Source organism: Mastigoproctus giganteus, chromosome 13 (genome assembly GCF_048544385.1).
Source record: "Mastigoproctus giganteus isolate SK-2022 chromosome 13, ASM4854438v1, whole genome shotgun sequence".
Lineage (NCBI taxonomy): Eukaryota > Metazoa > Arthropoda > Arachnida > Uropygi > Thelyphonidae > Mastigoproctus > Mastigoproctus giganteus.
Window position 1 is genome coordinate 62,034,691 of NC_143587.1, and position 17,320 is coordinate 62,052,010.

Here is a 17,320-nt window from a genome sequence, read left to right on the forward strand (position 1 = left end):
AGCACCTGTATAACCCTAAGGATAAACAAATTGTGCACGTGGACAGACTGACAAAGGTTATTGACAGGAAAGTGTTTCCCGAACTGAGAGTAGAGGAGTCAGAGGAATCAGGAGATAGCAATTCACCAGACCAAACAAGCACTACATCAGTGCCCAAAGAGACATGGATCTTTGATGAACCTTTAGTGGAGGATTGTGATCTTATCCCACCTATAATTCCCCGACCTACAAGGATCAATCCGACAAGCTTACCCATATCAATCCCATTGTCATCCCTCCCACAAAGAAATCAGGAGGGCCAACCAAGGACAGAGCATTCAGTGAGACCTGAGGGAGCTGAGCAAGTACCTACTCAGACCCATGGATATAATTTACGTAGTCGCGACCGAGTAATTCATGCCCCACCAAAGAAAATTGTGGTGTCCCAGTCACAAACTGAGGAATTAGTACCAGAGACAGCTTCAGTGGAAAGAGCAGATACAGTGGTTGACACTCCCAGCAATGTAGCTGAAGCAGAAAGAGGTGTCACCCCAGATCAGAGTAACAACACTCAAGCAAACACAAGCCAAAGCGAGCCACCAGATAGGATAGAAAGAGCAGTTCAGTGGATATTGGGTCCACATCTTGCTGAGAGATACCTTCGACCAAGCGATGGCAGTAGTTCTGATCTGGCAGGTATTCTGAGAGATGCCTGGAGAGACTAAAGTGAGGATAGTGATGTGTATCGATTTCAAGGAGAAACAAGCCATAATTACAGTTACTAGCAAAGTGAATGCTTTGGCAAGACAGTTGTGTACACCGAACGACCAGTTTCAGAACCAGCACCAGTAAAATTTAAAAAATAATAATAATAATAAGATTGGTGACAGAAAGTGGAAGCGGGAAAAAGGATTGAGAAGTATAAATGGCACAGGTGGAAACACAGAAGAGAGAAGATATGAAAAAAAAAAGGAGAGAAAAAAAAAAAAAAAATCTTTTTAGCATTCTTGTAAGGCATTCAATGTACAAAAGGTTCGATTCCGAATCTGTATCTAATAGCTAAATCGGGGAAGGAGGAAGGGATATACACATGTATACACATCCCCTGCATAAAAACGCATGAGATGAAAGGGGCAAAGAATACTGAGAACTAGAGGAGCAGATCTGAAGAGCAAGGATGAGTCCTTTTGAGGAGAGAACGAGGAATGATTGGGAAGTTAATTTGCATTTCTGCTTAAACTGTGGTAGGACCAATTGAGGGAAAGGTTTCTCTTTAATTTACATATCACTTTACCAGTAAAAAAAAAAAAAATTTATGACATCAGGAGATCAAGATTTTAGATAAGTAGATCATCTTCCTGTACTAATGTGAAAAAAAAACACTTGTGTTATTTCAAGAGAAAGAGAGAGGGGATAAGCGAAGTTATGATAAGAAAAGGATCAAAGTACATAACTGACCACAGAGGTGAAGAAATTGATCAGTTTTGTTGGATTCTGGCAGTGTGTTTTATCAGCAGCCAGATAAATGGATGGCAAATTGAATGACATGGCACAAGTAGGAAAATAGAATTAATTTATCTTTATAAACCTCACGCAGAAGCACGAACCACTCCAATGAACCTTGAAAAAAAAAAACCAGAGATTTTGTATCCGAATTCTATTCAAATATGACCATTGAGCTAATACTATTAAAGCAAACACCTTTCTCCACCAAATATATCTAGACTTTATGAAATTATGCGGTATAAAAATGGAGAGAGGAAGGATACAGGTGGCTGAGGGAATGTCCGGAAATCCCCTAGTCACTTTTTGTTTTCCCTCTCTCTCATTGCACATCGAAATCCAAAAGTCAAGAGAGAGGATCCTAAAAAAAAAAAAAAAAAAAAAAAAGGAGAACAAGAGGGAGATAATATTTGGTTTCTTTTGGAGAGAGGATAGGGCAATTGGCCTGGGGACGGCTGGTTCCTCCCAGTCACTAGTTGTTTTTATCACTTTCCAGAGAAAAAAATTTTAAGTGAATAGGAGGTAACTTCTGAACTTCAAGATCTAGACTTGGGATCCATCTTCTTGTACTACATATATATAAATAATATATATTAAAAAAAAAAAAAAAAAACTTTACTATGGAAAGAAATCCTCAAAACAATATTAATCAGAATTCTAATTCCGTCAATAATTTCTTTTTGAATAAAGTTTACCTACTAATGAGAACTTCATCATGTATGACAGTAGGGAGTAAGTGATAGTGCATTAATGTAAGAAGATCAATATAGAACAAAACATATAGGTAATATTGACTATAAAAAAAAAAAAAAAAAAAAAAAAAACAGAAACAAGATTGCTGAAGTAGTGTACTCATGTTCGTGCCTTCAAAAATCCAGACTGCTGATAAACAAAACATTGTGCTAATTAGGAGAATCAAGGGCTATTTTAAAATAAGAGAATGATTTCTAATGGGGATATTATTTTTTCTCCATGCATGGCATGTTTGATTTTGCAAATGAATTGAGTAATTCGTCTTCGGAGAGGTATGCAAGGAAATCAAGAAAGTGACATTTGAGGTTGTGAGTGAGAGCAGGAAGAATGAATGAAAGGTAAATGTGGAGTATGTATGGTACCAAATACTCCCTCACCCGGGATTCGAAAGTATAAGGAGGAAAAGATGTGTAAGTGGGGCAAATCTTTAGTATGGAAGAGAGGATGGATGGAATGCATAAACAGAAGTATTTTCTTCACTAACTAGTCGTGTTTATCCGTCCTTGTTTAGTCGCGATGGTGGAGTTTCACAGGTCTGTACGATGCCTCATCGCTAGAATGCTGACCTTCCTCCTAGCACCTTTATGTTGGATACAGAGGGTGACCACCACAGAAAGGGAAATCCCAGCGCCTAATCAATCCATAAGTCCTTGTCAGGAGTCTTCTGGAGCTGAGCTGATTCTAACCCCGCAGCAGCTTTCCCAGCAAGAGCGGAAACAAAAGGAAGTAAGGCGGTCTCAACCCATGAGGAGGAAACTTAAGGCAGCCCTGGAAATGCGTTTTCCCTGCCACTATGAGAACCATGGCACGAGAAGTTTCCTAAATTGGAAAGGTGAGGTGCAGGTTTCAAAACATAGACTTGGGATGGTGGATCGCTTTGTCCGCCCAACCTGGTGCACACCTGCCCTTCCCCGGTCACCAACGACACACCCCCTTGGATCACTTCCTCCTTTCTCGAAGTGGATCGTCATTGATTTTCTATTTGCCAGTAACCAAGAAAGTGCACTCAAAGTAGAGGAGATTGCCCTAGTAAGTTGGGACCATCAGTATATTGCATCAACCCCAAAGGCAGGAGCGTTTGCATCTCGGCATTTCGGATCATGGTTAAGCATCCTTACGAAGCCATACCAAACGATCATAACTTTGGGAGGAAGAAAGGCACAAAGCCTGGAAGAGGCCCTTCCCTTCCGGACTGTGGTGGATGCTAAAGTCTTCTCCTGTCCCGATCCAGAATTCTTGCCTGATGCAAGAAACAATCCCTTTCATTGTCCCTGGAACCACCCGGCGGACCACTGTGCAGTCCGCACAGTGAACCTTTGCACCCAGTGGCTGGAATTCATCGGTCTAGTGAAGGCAAGAAAAGCTCTTCCTGAGAACTGAATAGTGAAAGTGGTTTACCACAAGGCCATGTGTTAACAGCCGAGAAAGACAAGGCCAAACGTGGAGACAGAAGAGATTGTAATTCCATTCATTTCTGTGTAAGGAGATTGCTAAGGTCTACAATATTCAAAAGAAAAATTATATATATATATATATATATATATTTTATAGACCTAACTTTAATATTTTTATCAGCTTTACATATATGATATTTCTTTTATGTATGTTGCAGTGTTCCATTTTAGTTATTAGTTCATGTCTATGTTATTGTGATGTTTAGTTACATGTATACAATTATAATGTACTTGCTTAATTAACTTCAGATGCTTTGTGTCCATGACCTAAGGACAGTTACTAATTGTGTGATTGTTTATGTTTTATGTCGTGCCTGTGAGCCAAGTAAGGACTATGAACAAAAGCAGTGCCCAGAACATTCCTTGGAGGGATAAGCTCCTTTTGTGTGTCTCCAGCCTGCTGAAGAATAACCTCACCGAATCATGGACTACAGAAGAACTTTTCTTTTACTGCCTGACAACCTCAGCCTGGAAGTCCAGATCTGTTTTCTGTTGTGCTTCAAAATGCTCACTTATTTAAACCAGGGAAACTGTTAACTGAAGCACGGACTTTAGTGGTGAGAAAAAAAAAAAAAAAAAAAAAAAACAATTTCTCAACAGATGGGTGCAGACAATGGCCTCCATGTGGAGAGCGAACAGCATTGAGAAGTGTGAATACATTAAGTCCACACAGTGAACTAAGTGCTATACGCTTTGTTTTGTTTGTCTTGTATTTTATTTGATTATATCCATATAATATGTTAGTAATTAAGTTTCTTTTACATACTGTAAGAGGAGAAAGTTTATGTTGTCCCCCCCTGACAAAAGTCAAAGCCCCAGTAGGGACGTTGAGAATTTCAGTCTTAGTTGTTTTTTTTTTTTTTTTTTTTTGTTTGGTAGTTGTTGGCGCATCGGCTTCTGTGGCCATAGTGCACCTCCCAAGGTTTTTGCAGTACTTTGATCCAAGCCCGAGGCGGGAATCGAACCCGCGACCTTTGGGTTGCCAGGCAGGCACTTTACCCACCTGGCTAGCCCGGTCGGCTAGTCTTAGTTGTGTACCCCGACTGAAATCCTCAGCGGTAGTGGCGAGGAGTGTAAAATGCCCACATTTTTCATATTAATTTACAGATGTTTCCCATGCATTTCCCCCCCCCCTTTGCTGTGCCCCTTCTTGCTAAAGAGTTGTTTTGACCGTTTCAGCAGAAAATATAAATGCCAATCGTACATGAGTAACCGCTATCAGTTTCTTGTCAAATATAGAATGGTAAAATTCGACTTAGTTGCTTTCTCAGTTATAAATTCCCTTTGCCATTATTTTCCTAACTGAAGATAACAGTCGCTACGTAGAAGTAAGTTCACAAGTCCACGAAAATACGAGCTTCGCTCTCCCTGACAAATACTGGTCAGTGTGTCTGATGTTGACCGCGTGAGAAAAGTGTCCCACCCTAGTTCAAGCTCGGTGTGAGGCGAAAGTTCATGCGATAAGGAGCATATACCCTGGTGGACGATGAGCGAAAGGGGGTTGTTTTGTGGTGGCTTTTGGTAGAAGCAGTCGGTTAGTTAGTCTGTATGAGAGAGAGTGAAAAAATACAGTAAGTTTTTGGAAACGGGAATTACGTTACAGAATGACTGTACAGAGAGAAGCTTGAAGAACAGCGCAAGAAGATACAGAATGAGCGAGCGAAGATAGCAGAACCCGAAGGAAGGCTGCGAAAGCACGGAATCCCCTCGCCGAGTTCCGCCCCCCCGTAGAATGAGTCATCCGTATTTAGGTAAGTCATCCCACAGCTATACATAAACCTTATTCCTCAATAATATAATTAATTATGTTAGCATTGATAAATTGTAAAATGTCCTAATACTGCTATCTTAAATAGCGCATCACTTAGATTGTCAGTTTCACAAATTAACAATAGGTAAATGATGTATCTTAAGCATGCTATCCTAAATAGTGCAGAATTTTTAGTATTGACCCCATCATGTTTGTACAACCACTATGTCATATGCTAGTCCTTGCCTGAGATGAAGTATCCACACGAAGAACACCTATGTGAAGAACCCATTAATTTCCAAAACATCAATAAATGCTAAGAACTCTTAAATACTTCCATAAAGTCAGTTTATATTATTGTAACCAAATGATTTAGGATTTGCTTGTCACTGCCGCTAGGGCAGTAGTTTTCATACATGTATCAATTCTATAGTGGAGTATATTAAACTATATTTTGTTTTAAACATATGCCTCAGGCCTATTCTCCATTCACACGAATGAGTAAGTAAAGAATTATATATAGAACTTTTATTGCGGGTACTCGAATTTCTGCCTAGAATTGGAAAGAGTTTGGGTATTGACACAACGCCCTGGTCAAAGCTGCAGTTTTCCTATTCCCTGCCGTTGAATAGGGTTACCAAGGGCCGAGACCATTGTCCTAATATGAAAAACCACTAGACAGTCACATGAGTATACTGGGGTTATGACAGAACAAATGATTAAGGAAGGAAAACGTCCCGCCATACAGATGTGTTGTCCAGAGAAGTCCGAACGAACGAAAGTAAGTAATTAATAAGCAAGCAAGAAGTATAATAAAACAAACACCCAGTATAACAGTTTTCAACTCTAATTTCAAAAACTCAGTTTTTAAAAAGAAATGGAGGAGAAATGCGAGCTCAGTGAGGACACTTGCTTTGTTCCTTGTGCTGGCACTCAGTACTCTCGGATAGATATACCCAGTAAAAAAAAATGTTCTATTTCAAACTGTTGTAATTCTGCTGGATGGAACACTGAAAATGGATGTTCAAATGACAGTTCTTAGCATTAGGATTAGTTGAGGCATATAATGCAAGAAAGCAAGCTTATATAGTATCAGCTAAAAAAAAAAAAAAAACCTTCCCATTTGACCCATCCAGTCACTCCAAACGTTTGTCTAGTTCTGCCTTTTATTTATTTAAGCTATCAACTTCCACGATGAATGGTTGTTCCAGCAATCAACTACCTGCTGGTTAAAGGCAAATTTCTGCACATCTATTTGACAACTGTCTTTCCTCAATTTCAGTTTATGCCCCCAGGTTTTTAATCTGAGCAAGAGGAAGAATCCCATCAGCATTGAGCCTGCTAAATCCATTCAACGCCTTATGTACCTGAATCAGATTACCTCGCAGGTGGCTAGTCTCTAGATGCTGCAACTTGTAGGACTTAAGCCTCTCTTGGTAAAAGCATCCCTTTGTTCCTCTCACCAATCTTTGTTGTCCTTCTCTGTACTCATTCTAGCAACTCTACATCCTTCCTAAAATGAGGCCTCCAAACCTGTATGCAGTACTCAAGGTGTGGCCTGACCACTACCTTATACAAGGGAATAATCACCTCCTTATCTCTGCTAGCAAACTTCCTATATATCTTCGACAAAACTGCATGACCTGCTCTGGCTGCCCATCTGCACTGCTCAGAGAACTTCATACCTGACTGTGCAATTACCCCCAGGTATTTTTCATTCTCCACCTCCCTGAGTGTAGTACTACGCAGTTGGTACATTTCTCTTGGGTTACTGCTACCCATATGCAGTGCTTTGCATTTGTCAATATTTAATTAGTGTGGGAGTGACCAACACAAGTTCCAGTCAATATCTGGAAAGTTAAAATCCCCCATTACAAGACATTCTGATTTACTGGCTCACTCTATTTCTCTGCACAATTGTTTGTTGTACTCATCAGAGTCATTATGCCTATAACACACTCCTACTCTCATTTTCCCTTTCCCAGTGCTTATTTTTTTTTTTTTTTGTAGTTGTTGGCGCATTGGCTTCTGTGGCCATAATGCACCTCCCAAGGTTTTTGCAATACTTTGATCCAAGCCCGAGGCGGGATTCGAACCCGCAACCTTTGGGTTGCCAGTCAGGCCCTTTACCCACCTGGCTAGCCCGGTCGGCAACCAGTGCTTATGTCACACCAAAGTGACTCAGCATTGCACTGTTCACCCATATCAACTGGATCCACTTCTTAGATTTTATGTGTTTCTTAACTCTATGTGTTAACTTAGATTTTGTGTGTTTCTTAACACATTGTACTCCCCAAATTCCAATTCTGCACTGCTCATATCTGTGTGACACCATGTCTCTGATATCCCAACAATATCTGCCTTTGATGTCTTGATCAGCACTTCAAATTCATCAAATTTATTTACTATACTTCTGGCATTGGTGTACATGCACTTGTTCTTACTCTTAGTTACCCTAACACAGCCCATGTATTTACTTGTTCCATGATGACTCCTGGCAGCTGTTGAAATCCCCTTCAACCTGCTGTCAAGGCTGCTGCTCATTACAATTGAAGCAGTGCAAGAATCACTTTCGCCTCTGCCTGCGGCTACTGTTAATCTTTTAGTCTGTGAATCCCTCCAAGCTAGCAGTTTTCCGACTCACCTAACACTGCTTCTATAGCATCAACAAATATTCTTATTCTTGCACCCTTTCTATTTAAGTGTATTCCATCACTGTAGAAGCAGTCTCTCCTGTTAGCAAGCACTGACCACACTGAAAAAAATTCTACCACACGAGCCTTGCACAGTCTCTCCAGGGTCAAATTGATTGACAAGGCTCTCGTCATATACTCTCTCCTATCATGTCTGGGCAGAATTGCAAACACTTTGAAATTTAACCCTAACTCACAACTTTTTCAACACTGACCTGTACTTGTTAAGTAAATCTGCAAATCTCTTACTCTTAAGGTCATTAGTGCCAACATGTACAACAAAATCGCCTTTTGTGCCCTTAAAAGATGATATCTGTTCTACAACATTCATCAACTTTTGCCCCTGGCAGACATACCCTAGTCCTGTTCCACCTATCCTTTTTGCATAATATATTCCCCATCTTCCTGACAATAGAGCCATCGGCAATAACTAGCTCCTGTGGGACCAGTGCATTCTGCCTTGGAGATTGTTGCTGTGTTGCCTGATGCACAGGAGTGAGCTCTGGCATTGAGTTGAGCAGCTGAGAGCTTGATGGGACCCTCATATTAATTTCTTCAAGGGGAATCTACCCTACACCTCAAACTCTCATAGACGCCCATCAGAATGCTGAGTTGGTCCTGAATTTCTTCACAGTCTCTGCACCTAGCACACAAAGCCATCCTCCTTGGCTAGATCATGTCCTGTTCTAGAGAGGTCTCCAAACATTTCACATTTTGCACATTTTTTTAGACTGTGATGCATTGGAGAATTTCCCCCTTTTGTTCTCCCCCGAGCTACAGCTACTACAGCTACTTTGTGCTCGTTGCTTTGCTGCTCTAGTCTGGATCATGATTCCGTTTAAGTACAATTTAATTAACAATGAAATTTAATAAGATTAATACATTTTTAATTGATTAATTAATAATACTAAACTAAGCTAACAGATTTCTAATACAGTGTGCCTACATATTTCGCTATCTAGTTTTACGTTAAACCTTACGCTATCAAGTTTGGGATATATGTTACGCTATTTCATATCGTATAACAATTGTGGCAAGTTACGAAGGGTAAAATTTATGGACACTATTAACTTTCAAAATCGCTATCTAAATTCAAATAAACTAAGGAACTTGACTAGGACTATAAAGTTACTTATAGAAAATAATTGAATATAACAATTAAGTCAATAAAATGGCTACATGTAAATAAAAACTTAGCATTCGCCGGAACTGCAAAATCTTGTCCAACATGTTGATTGGTCACTTTACTAAGTAGAATAGGAAGTTGAAAGCTTGACACCTGTTGTTTGAGCTTAATTTTATTGTCAGTGGTGGCATCTGCCTCACCTAATTGTAGCAAATGCTGTTGTTCAAGGCCTGACAGTCCCATTTTTCTCTTTTGTTTCTGAAAACAGTTTTTTTTTAAAGGCTTTTTGTAGTTACCGATTCCTGACCATTTCCTAATGAATTTAAATTATTTGTTAAACGTAATTACAGTATTTATTTATTTTTAATGAAAAGTTTTTTAATTTAGAAATGTTTTTTATAGTTGTTAGTTATTTATAAAAAAATTTTTTTTTAAATTCTATTAATAAAGAAACACTATAAACATATAATAGAAACACAAAACTATTAGTCACTTCCTTTCAAGCTTAATACATATGCATGCACACATTACTATGTTCTGCCAATTTCATTTACTGAACTCTGTGTAAGCAATAAATGTCACTTCTACTGAAATGAAACTTGTGTATAATCAGGAAGCTAGATGGTGAATGAGCTACTAATCTGAAAGTGGCAATTAACATGCACCAATTTTTTCTTTAGGTGAACACCACCTCTATTAGTTTGGTTCGATTAGAGTTCTATTAGTTTGTATTAGTTTGGTTCAATTAGAGTTCTATGAGTAGTATTATAAGGTTATAATGAACCTTAATACTACTCATAGCAATTCATATGATGGAATTTATTATGATAGATATTTCTCAGAGAATTATTATGTAATGTAGATAATAAATTATTATATTTATTATTTTCTTTTTCTCTAGGTTTCCATCATGCAGATTTTCTTTCATCAATTATTCCTGAGTCTTGGTAAGTGAGTGAATTTTTCTGACAATTATTAACACAGTTTGAATTAAAAATATATAGACATCTTGCTTTCATTCATTTGATTTTCATTTTATGAACTTAGTAATAAGAATCTGGTGGGTATGGGCTTGGCACACCCAGGGTCCTGAGCTGGATATCATCATTCTTCTCTTTCTTGGTGATTCCCTTCTATCTCTCTCCCTCTCTCTCTCTCCCTCAGGGTAACTTGGAAATTTTTTTGGCTGGTGCTGCATAAGTCTCAGGCTTCCTTGCACCATATGGCTAATAATAATAATAATAATAATAATAAAAAAATGTAGGGCAACTTTGGGGAGGGAGAATTGCAAGAGTACATAATATAATATACACCGCCAAACAAAAAAAAAAAATTAAAAAAAAAAAAAAAAAAAAATATATATATATATATATATATATATATATATAAATAAATTGAATTTAGTTATGTTTCATATGAAGATAATGTTTTTAAATTAATATTTTCTTTTACACCCTCACTTCCCATTCAGTAAGTTGCCTACATGGGTGGTAGAGGCTGACAGTTTGGGGAAATTCAAAGGTCATCTGGATAGTACCTTCGGGTGAGGGAAGTGCATAGGATGATAGGTTTAATATCCTTTTCTTTTATTAATTATTATTTTATTTTATTTATTTATTTATTTTTTTATCATTGTTTTATTCGGGTTTTTTTTTTTTTGGCTGGTGCAGCATAAGCCATAGGCTTTCTTGCACCATGCGGCCATTACTAATACTAATACTAATACTAATATTTCTGATGCACCACTGAAGGGATATTGGCACACACAGTCGAACTTATCACAGCTAAGTTAAATAATTTAGCTGTGAAAGCTAACTTAGCTTTCACAGCTAAATTATTTATATTTATTTCCTATTTTTGGAGGTCTGAGATTGTTTCTTCTTAGTCTATTCCCTGCCCACTGTTTTCCAACTCTGATCTGGTTATTAGGACTATAGCTGTATTATTAAGACTTTAATTTGGCATTTGTCAGAACCACTGTTGGGCCTGCCATAGCTTTATATCCTATGGCTGTACACAATATGTGTTCTCAGCCCAATTTTCACATTGTGTGAGCTGAAAAAAACCCCAGAATACTTAATGAGGGGAGGCAAACCCCTGTTCCCTTCACCTAACTTTAGAAATTCCTTCAGTCATAGACAGGACTTGAACTCACATTGGTCCTTGAGGCTGTCACAGACATTCTCTCAGGTATGCCCAGTTGTGTTTGCTACCTGGAAGTCTAAAACGCTGATGGAAATAATGTTCGGGTGACACTCAAGTCAAGTGAACCTAATTTTGGTGAAGTTGGTCAGTCTCTGACAGTCAAATCCTCTGCTTGCACCTTTGCAATGGTGGGACTATTAGTAAACCTGGATATAACCCCCATAGTGGACATAGTGTGTTTTTCAAGCAGTTCCTGTGGTTCCTCACAAATCCATGTTGAATACTCTGTGATGTATGTGCAAGTCCTGAAATATGACACCTAGTTTTCAAATAGGCTCTGGGGTGGGGAATGTTCATGTTCACAATGGCTGCACGATCCTACACCTAGCATACAGGAGGTGACCATCTGGGTGAGAACTAACATAAGCAGGGTTCGAGGTGGAGTACACCACACCACACCACACCACACAGAGGAATGCCACCCCTCTGTGCCACCAGCCAATACTAGGTGGCAGATGATTCGCATCAGTTGGTGTAATACTACCACTCTGCTTATTGGAGACTTGAAGTGGTGGAACCCATGTTTAATCTCTAGAGCAAATCTTCAGCAACTGCCCTATCTCTTCCATCATGCAATATGATTGATGTCTTTTGAGGTTATGAGACATCATGGTGAGATCCAATCTTCCTTACATTTTGAGAGTACAGCTCTAAAACAGTGTTTGCAGACCAGCCACTAGATAGTCCACCAGAGCGAACCTGTTGGTAACTCTCTAAGAGGCTTCTGGAGCAGCTAGTTTATAATCTCGTTGCCTCTACTCTGCCAGATAGTGACCAGAGGGAGTCAGAGTAGTATGTATGCTGGGGCATTGTCAAGGCTGTGTTATGTCAAGGAGCTGGGTATATTCTTTCCATGTGTACGCCATATCCAAAAATTTCATTACTTCATACAGTATATCCTTGCCACCTTTCCTTACTTCTGAATACATGATGAATTGTTGAAATAATAGAACAAACTTATCTGTGAAAAGATCTAAAACTCCCAAACACTTCCTCGTTCATTTTACAAATACACGTAGTCTCAGTTCTGATCTCAATGACGTCCATTTCCACTTACAGTCTGCCAAATCCCATATACTTTTTCTGACAGAATCCCAGTTATCAGTTGATCCAACCATTGCTCATCTCAGTTGTCTGAATTATTCACTGTATGATTCCTTTCACTTCAAAGGTAGAACTATTGCATATGTCCATTCTGATATCCCCTGTCAGAGACTTAGTAATTTGGAATCTCCTCTTTTCAATCTTCTCTGGCTTAAAATCTCTCTACCACATTCTGTCAAATTCTTCTGTTGCCTCTATCATTCTCCCAATTCTACTAATTACTTGGAACTCTTTCATTTCCTCTCTTTGAAACTTGACTTTCTCCAATCCAACTTTCCTAATAGCGAAGTAATTTGCCGTGTTGATTTTAATGTTCACAACTCCAACTGGCTTCTGTTTTATATTGTCACATGGACCCAGCTGGTCGAGATGCTGAGGCTTTTGCAATTACTAATGATTGTGCACAGATTGTTCATTTACATACCAGGATACCAGATTAAGAATCTAAGTACGTACATGGTTGAGGTGAGTGGTCTTCTAGGCCAGTGGTCTCCAAACTTTTTTTGGTTGTGCACCCTTATTTTACTTAAGAGGACTAGTTTGTTGTTGTTATTTGGTTTTTAGGAGCATTAGCAACTAAGGCCATATTGCTCCGGGGATATGTGGTGGTCATTCCCTGACCTTTCTGCATCCTCGGTATTTGGTGGTCACGGGCTCGAACCCTGGTCTAATCAAGAAGCGTGTGCTATGCACTGCTGCTCCTGCTCACCTGGCTACAGAGGCACCTAAGAGGAATATGTGGTGGAATAAAAAATTAAATATATAAGTTTAATATATTTTTTTTATTTATAAATCACATATAATTTTAAACGATCACAAATAAAAAAATGCAAAACAAAATTAAACTGAAGTTCAAGCACAAAATGATATGAAATCATTAATGTAACAAGCGTAGTAAATGTAATGTAATACTATTTGTTTCATTTATGAATAATTCACATGGTATGCATTATATCTAGAATCACATATAATTTGAAAAGATCACAATCTAATTCAACACAAAACAAAACGAAATTGAAATTAAAGTACAAAGTGGTATAAATCAAATCAGCAGCATTTTTTAGTGGGAATGATGTTGTTAAATAATTTTCATTATTTCTGTGTATCTTGGTTTCATATTTTGGGACACAGCTACCCGAAGATCTGGTTCCAAGTTAAGTTTATTTCTAAACGTAGTTTTAATAATAGTCATTGCAGAGAAAGTCACCTCACATAGGTACGTTGATCCAAATGGAAGGATTGCATCGCTCGCTCTGCTTATCAAATCACCCCATGGATCATCTTGTGTACCCCTAGGGGTGCACGCTCCCCACTTTAGAGACCACTGTTGTAGGCACCTCAGATTACAACTTGGTAATAGTCTCTTCTCCAATGGAGCCTTTCTCTCATGGCTAATCCCAACCTTGTGTTGTTTGGTGTTACAAGAATGCAAAATGGGATAATCTGCGAGATTTCTTTTCTTCTTTTCCTTGGTTGGATTACTGTTTCAAATTTTCTGATGTCAACATTTGCACATATCGTGTCAGTGAAATTATTCTTGTAGGGATGAAATCCTTTATTCCACACTCCATCTTAAAATCTCGTCCTTTATATAAACCTTGGTTTTCCAATAAATATGCTAAAGCTGTTCAAGAAAAAAATATTTCAAATCGCAATTTGCATGCATCCAAATCTCCAGGTTCATTTTTTGCCTACACCAAAGCTTGCAACAATTGTAAAGCAATTATTAATCAGTCCAAACTAGATTTTGAACAGACAAAAAGTAGAAAACTTGCTTTTTGTCCAAATGGTAATTGAGCATTCTGGTCTCTTGCCAAAGCTATGGGCTGCAACTTTTGCTCATCTCTGTTCCCACCTCTGTCAAAAGCAGATGGTTCTATTGCCACTTCAGCCAAAGATAAAGCTGACCTGCTAGCATCCTACCTTTCTTCCAACTCGTGTATTGATGATATTGGTAAACCATCTCCTACCATTTCCAGTACACTGCATTCAATGCCTCCTGTGGTCTTCCGTCAAAAGGATTTTGAACAATCTCGATGCTAAGAAAACTCCAGGTGCTGATGGTATTTCTCCCACTTGTTCTCAAAATCTGTGTTCCTGAACTTACTCCTGTTCTGTACACCTTTTTTCACTTTTTTTTATTCCAAAGGTGTTTTCCTTTCTGCTTGGAAATTTGCTCATAATACACCGGGTTCCTGAAAAGGGTGACAGATCCCTCCCATCCACTTATCGTCTCATTGCACTTACTTCTCCATAGATGGGTAACATAAGCCAGAAACCAATTAACCGCCAACTATATGGAAACCTTCCATCTGTTCAACAAGCGCCAGTATGGATTTCATCAATGTTGATCCTCTTCATAATATTTTGGCTTATATTACCCATCTGTGGACAAATTAAGTGGAAAAATTTGGCAAAACTCAAGCAGTTCCTTTGGACATTTCAAAGTCTTTTGATCATGTTTGGCTTAAAGGTCTTCTAAATAAGCTTCTATCTTATGGTTTGCCAACTGTTTTATGTAATTGGGGATCCCATTTTCTCTCTGACCACTCACTGCGGCTGATGGTAGATGGCTCTCTGTCTTCTAACTTCTCTACTAGTGATCCCCAAGGTTCAATTCTTTCTGCCACTATTTTCCTCTTGTATATTAAATTTTCTTCTGCTGACTGGAAATCTTATCCATAGTTTTGCTGATGATAGTACATTGCATTTCACCTTCCAGTTTGAGAAACTTTGCCTTTCACAAACAGCTTCAACTTCTCAAATATCCACTACCAATTCCTTAAATGCTGATCTCCAGGTAATTCTCCAGTGGGGCAAAGATAACTTATTTGATTTCGATCATTCTAAAACCCAGTCCCATCTTATATCTTGCAAAAATAATTCTTCTGCTCATATGCTTATCTTCGATGACACTGATTTCTAAGTAAGATCATATATGTCTATTGGGGGTTACTCTGGCTTCAAATTTCTCTTGGCATAAGCATATTAAAAATATTGCTTCCTCTGCATCTAAAAAACTAGGTTTTCTCTTTCACTTTTATTGCTATTTTTCTTCCAAACTGCTGTTCACTTTGTACAAATTGCAAATCCAGCTAACAATGAGATATTGTTTCCATATCTGAGGCGGACAGTAAACATCCTTTGAGTTGGACAGTAAAAGGATGTTTACTGTCCAACTTCAAACTCACAGAACTAACTTTTCTTCTTCCTCATTTATTCATTCAACTTCCATTTTCCTTCATACGTATTTCTTGAAAATTACAATCTACAGAAATTCAAATCTAATGTATCTAATGCCAACAACTACTAAGTACTATTGGTTCTAATTTCTCTCGTATTTGTGATTTTAATAAAAAAAAAAAAAAAGAAAGAAGAAAAAAAAAACGGCTTCTCCAAATGATTAAGTAGTAGGGTACTGTGCCCACTCAACTGCTATGGAGGCCAATTGACTGTTCTCATTGAGGTGAGGATATTGAGACCTTTTTATTTTCATTACAAACTGACCAACCTTTCATGTTTTAAATTAGGACTGTACAGTGCTGCACCTGTGGGTGCCATGGTGCACTTGGTAGGGTCAGGTGGCACCCATGATCCAGCAACCTCTTCACACCTTTTCTGAGAATGTATGTTGGGAGACAATGCTAGAATATGAGCTTCAGAAATTAATCATTCTAAAATAAAATTAAAAACACTTTTTAAGTATTTATATTTTCCCTGTTTTAAGCTATGCTTTGAGTGGCACGATGCATAGGTAAACTCTGTTGTGTTTGGTCGCAAGAACTTGAACAAGTTCAGTTACAAGACATTTCTTGTAACTGAAGTGTCTTTTGTGACGGTAATATTACAAAGACAGCTGTCACTGAAGAAGTGGTAAAAAATTACCATGAAACATTATAATCCCATTGTAATCACTGGAAATATGATCCCATTATGGACATACACCAATGAGCCAAAACATTATGACCACCTACCTAATATGATGTTGGTCCTCAACATGCAACCAAAACAGCTCGTACCCAGCGAGGCATGGATGCTACAAGATTTCTAAACGTGTCTTGTGGTATCTGGTACCAACACGTAACCAGCAAATCCCCTAACTCCTGTAAGGTACATGGATCGCTGCAGATCGGAGTTGCTGTTCCAACACAAACCACAGATGATGGGATTGATGTCTGGGGAATTTGGAGGCCAGAGCAATACCTGGAAGTCTTCTTCATGTTCTGCGAACCAGTCTCGAATAATCCGGGCAGTGTGGCATGGCGCATTATCCTGCTGAAAGACAGCACTGCCAGAGGGGAAGACTGTTGTCATGAAAGGGTGTACCTGGTCAGCAATGATGTTTAGGTAGGTGGTAGACATTAGAGTGCCTGGCACATGGATGACTGGACCAGGGTATCCCAGCAGAATATCACCCAAAGCATGACACTGCTGCCACTAGCTTGTGTTCGTCCCACGGTGCATCCAGGCACCATTAATTTCCCCAGGTAAACGATGCATATGTACCCAGCCATGCTCATATCTGGTGAGTATGGGCTTGGCACACCTGGGGTCCTGAGCTGGATATCATCATTCTTCCCTTTCTTGGTGATTCCCTTCTACATTTGACTCTCTCTCTCTCTCTCTCTCTCTCTCTCTCTCTCTCTCTCTCTCTCTCTCTCTCTCTCTCTCTCTCTCTCTCTCTCTCTCTCTCTCTCTCTCTCAGGGTAACTCTGGGAATTTTTTTTTTTTTGGCTGGTGCAGTATAAGCCAG

The 17,320-nt window shown here is 38.8% G+C and overlaps 1 protein-coding gene across 4 annotated transcripts in view; it reads left to right on the top strand.

The window, feature by feature from the left end:
- LOC150076113 (Na(+)/H(+) exchanger beta-like) overlaps positions 1-17,320 on the top strand; it is a 493,086-nt gene that overhangs the window by 279,859 nt on the left and 195,907 nt on the right. For all 4 annotated transcript variants that reach the window (XM_090387862.1, XM_090387861.1, XM_090387863.1 and 1 more), the window contains one exon: positions 10,160-10,205. In XM_090387862.1, the coding sequence (XP_090243988.1) occupies positions 10,160-10,205 (46 nt within the window). The remainder of the gene's footprint in view (positions 1-10,159; positions 10,206-17,320) is intronic.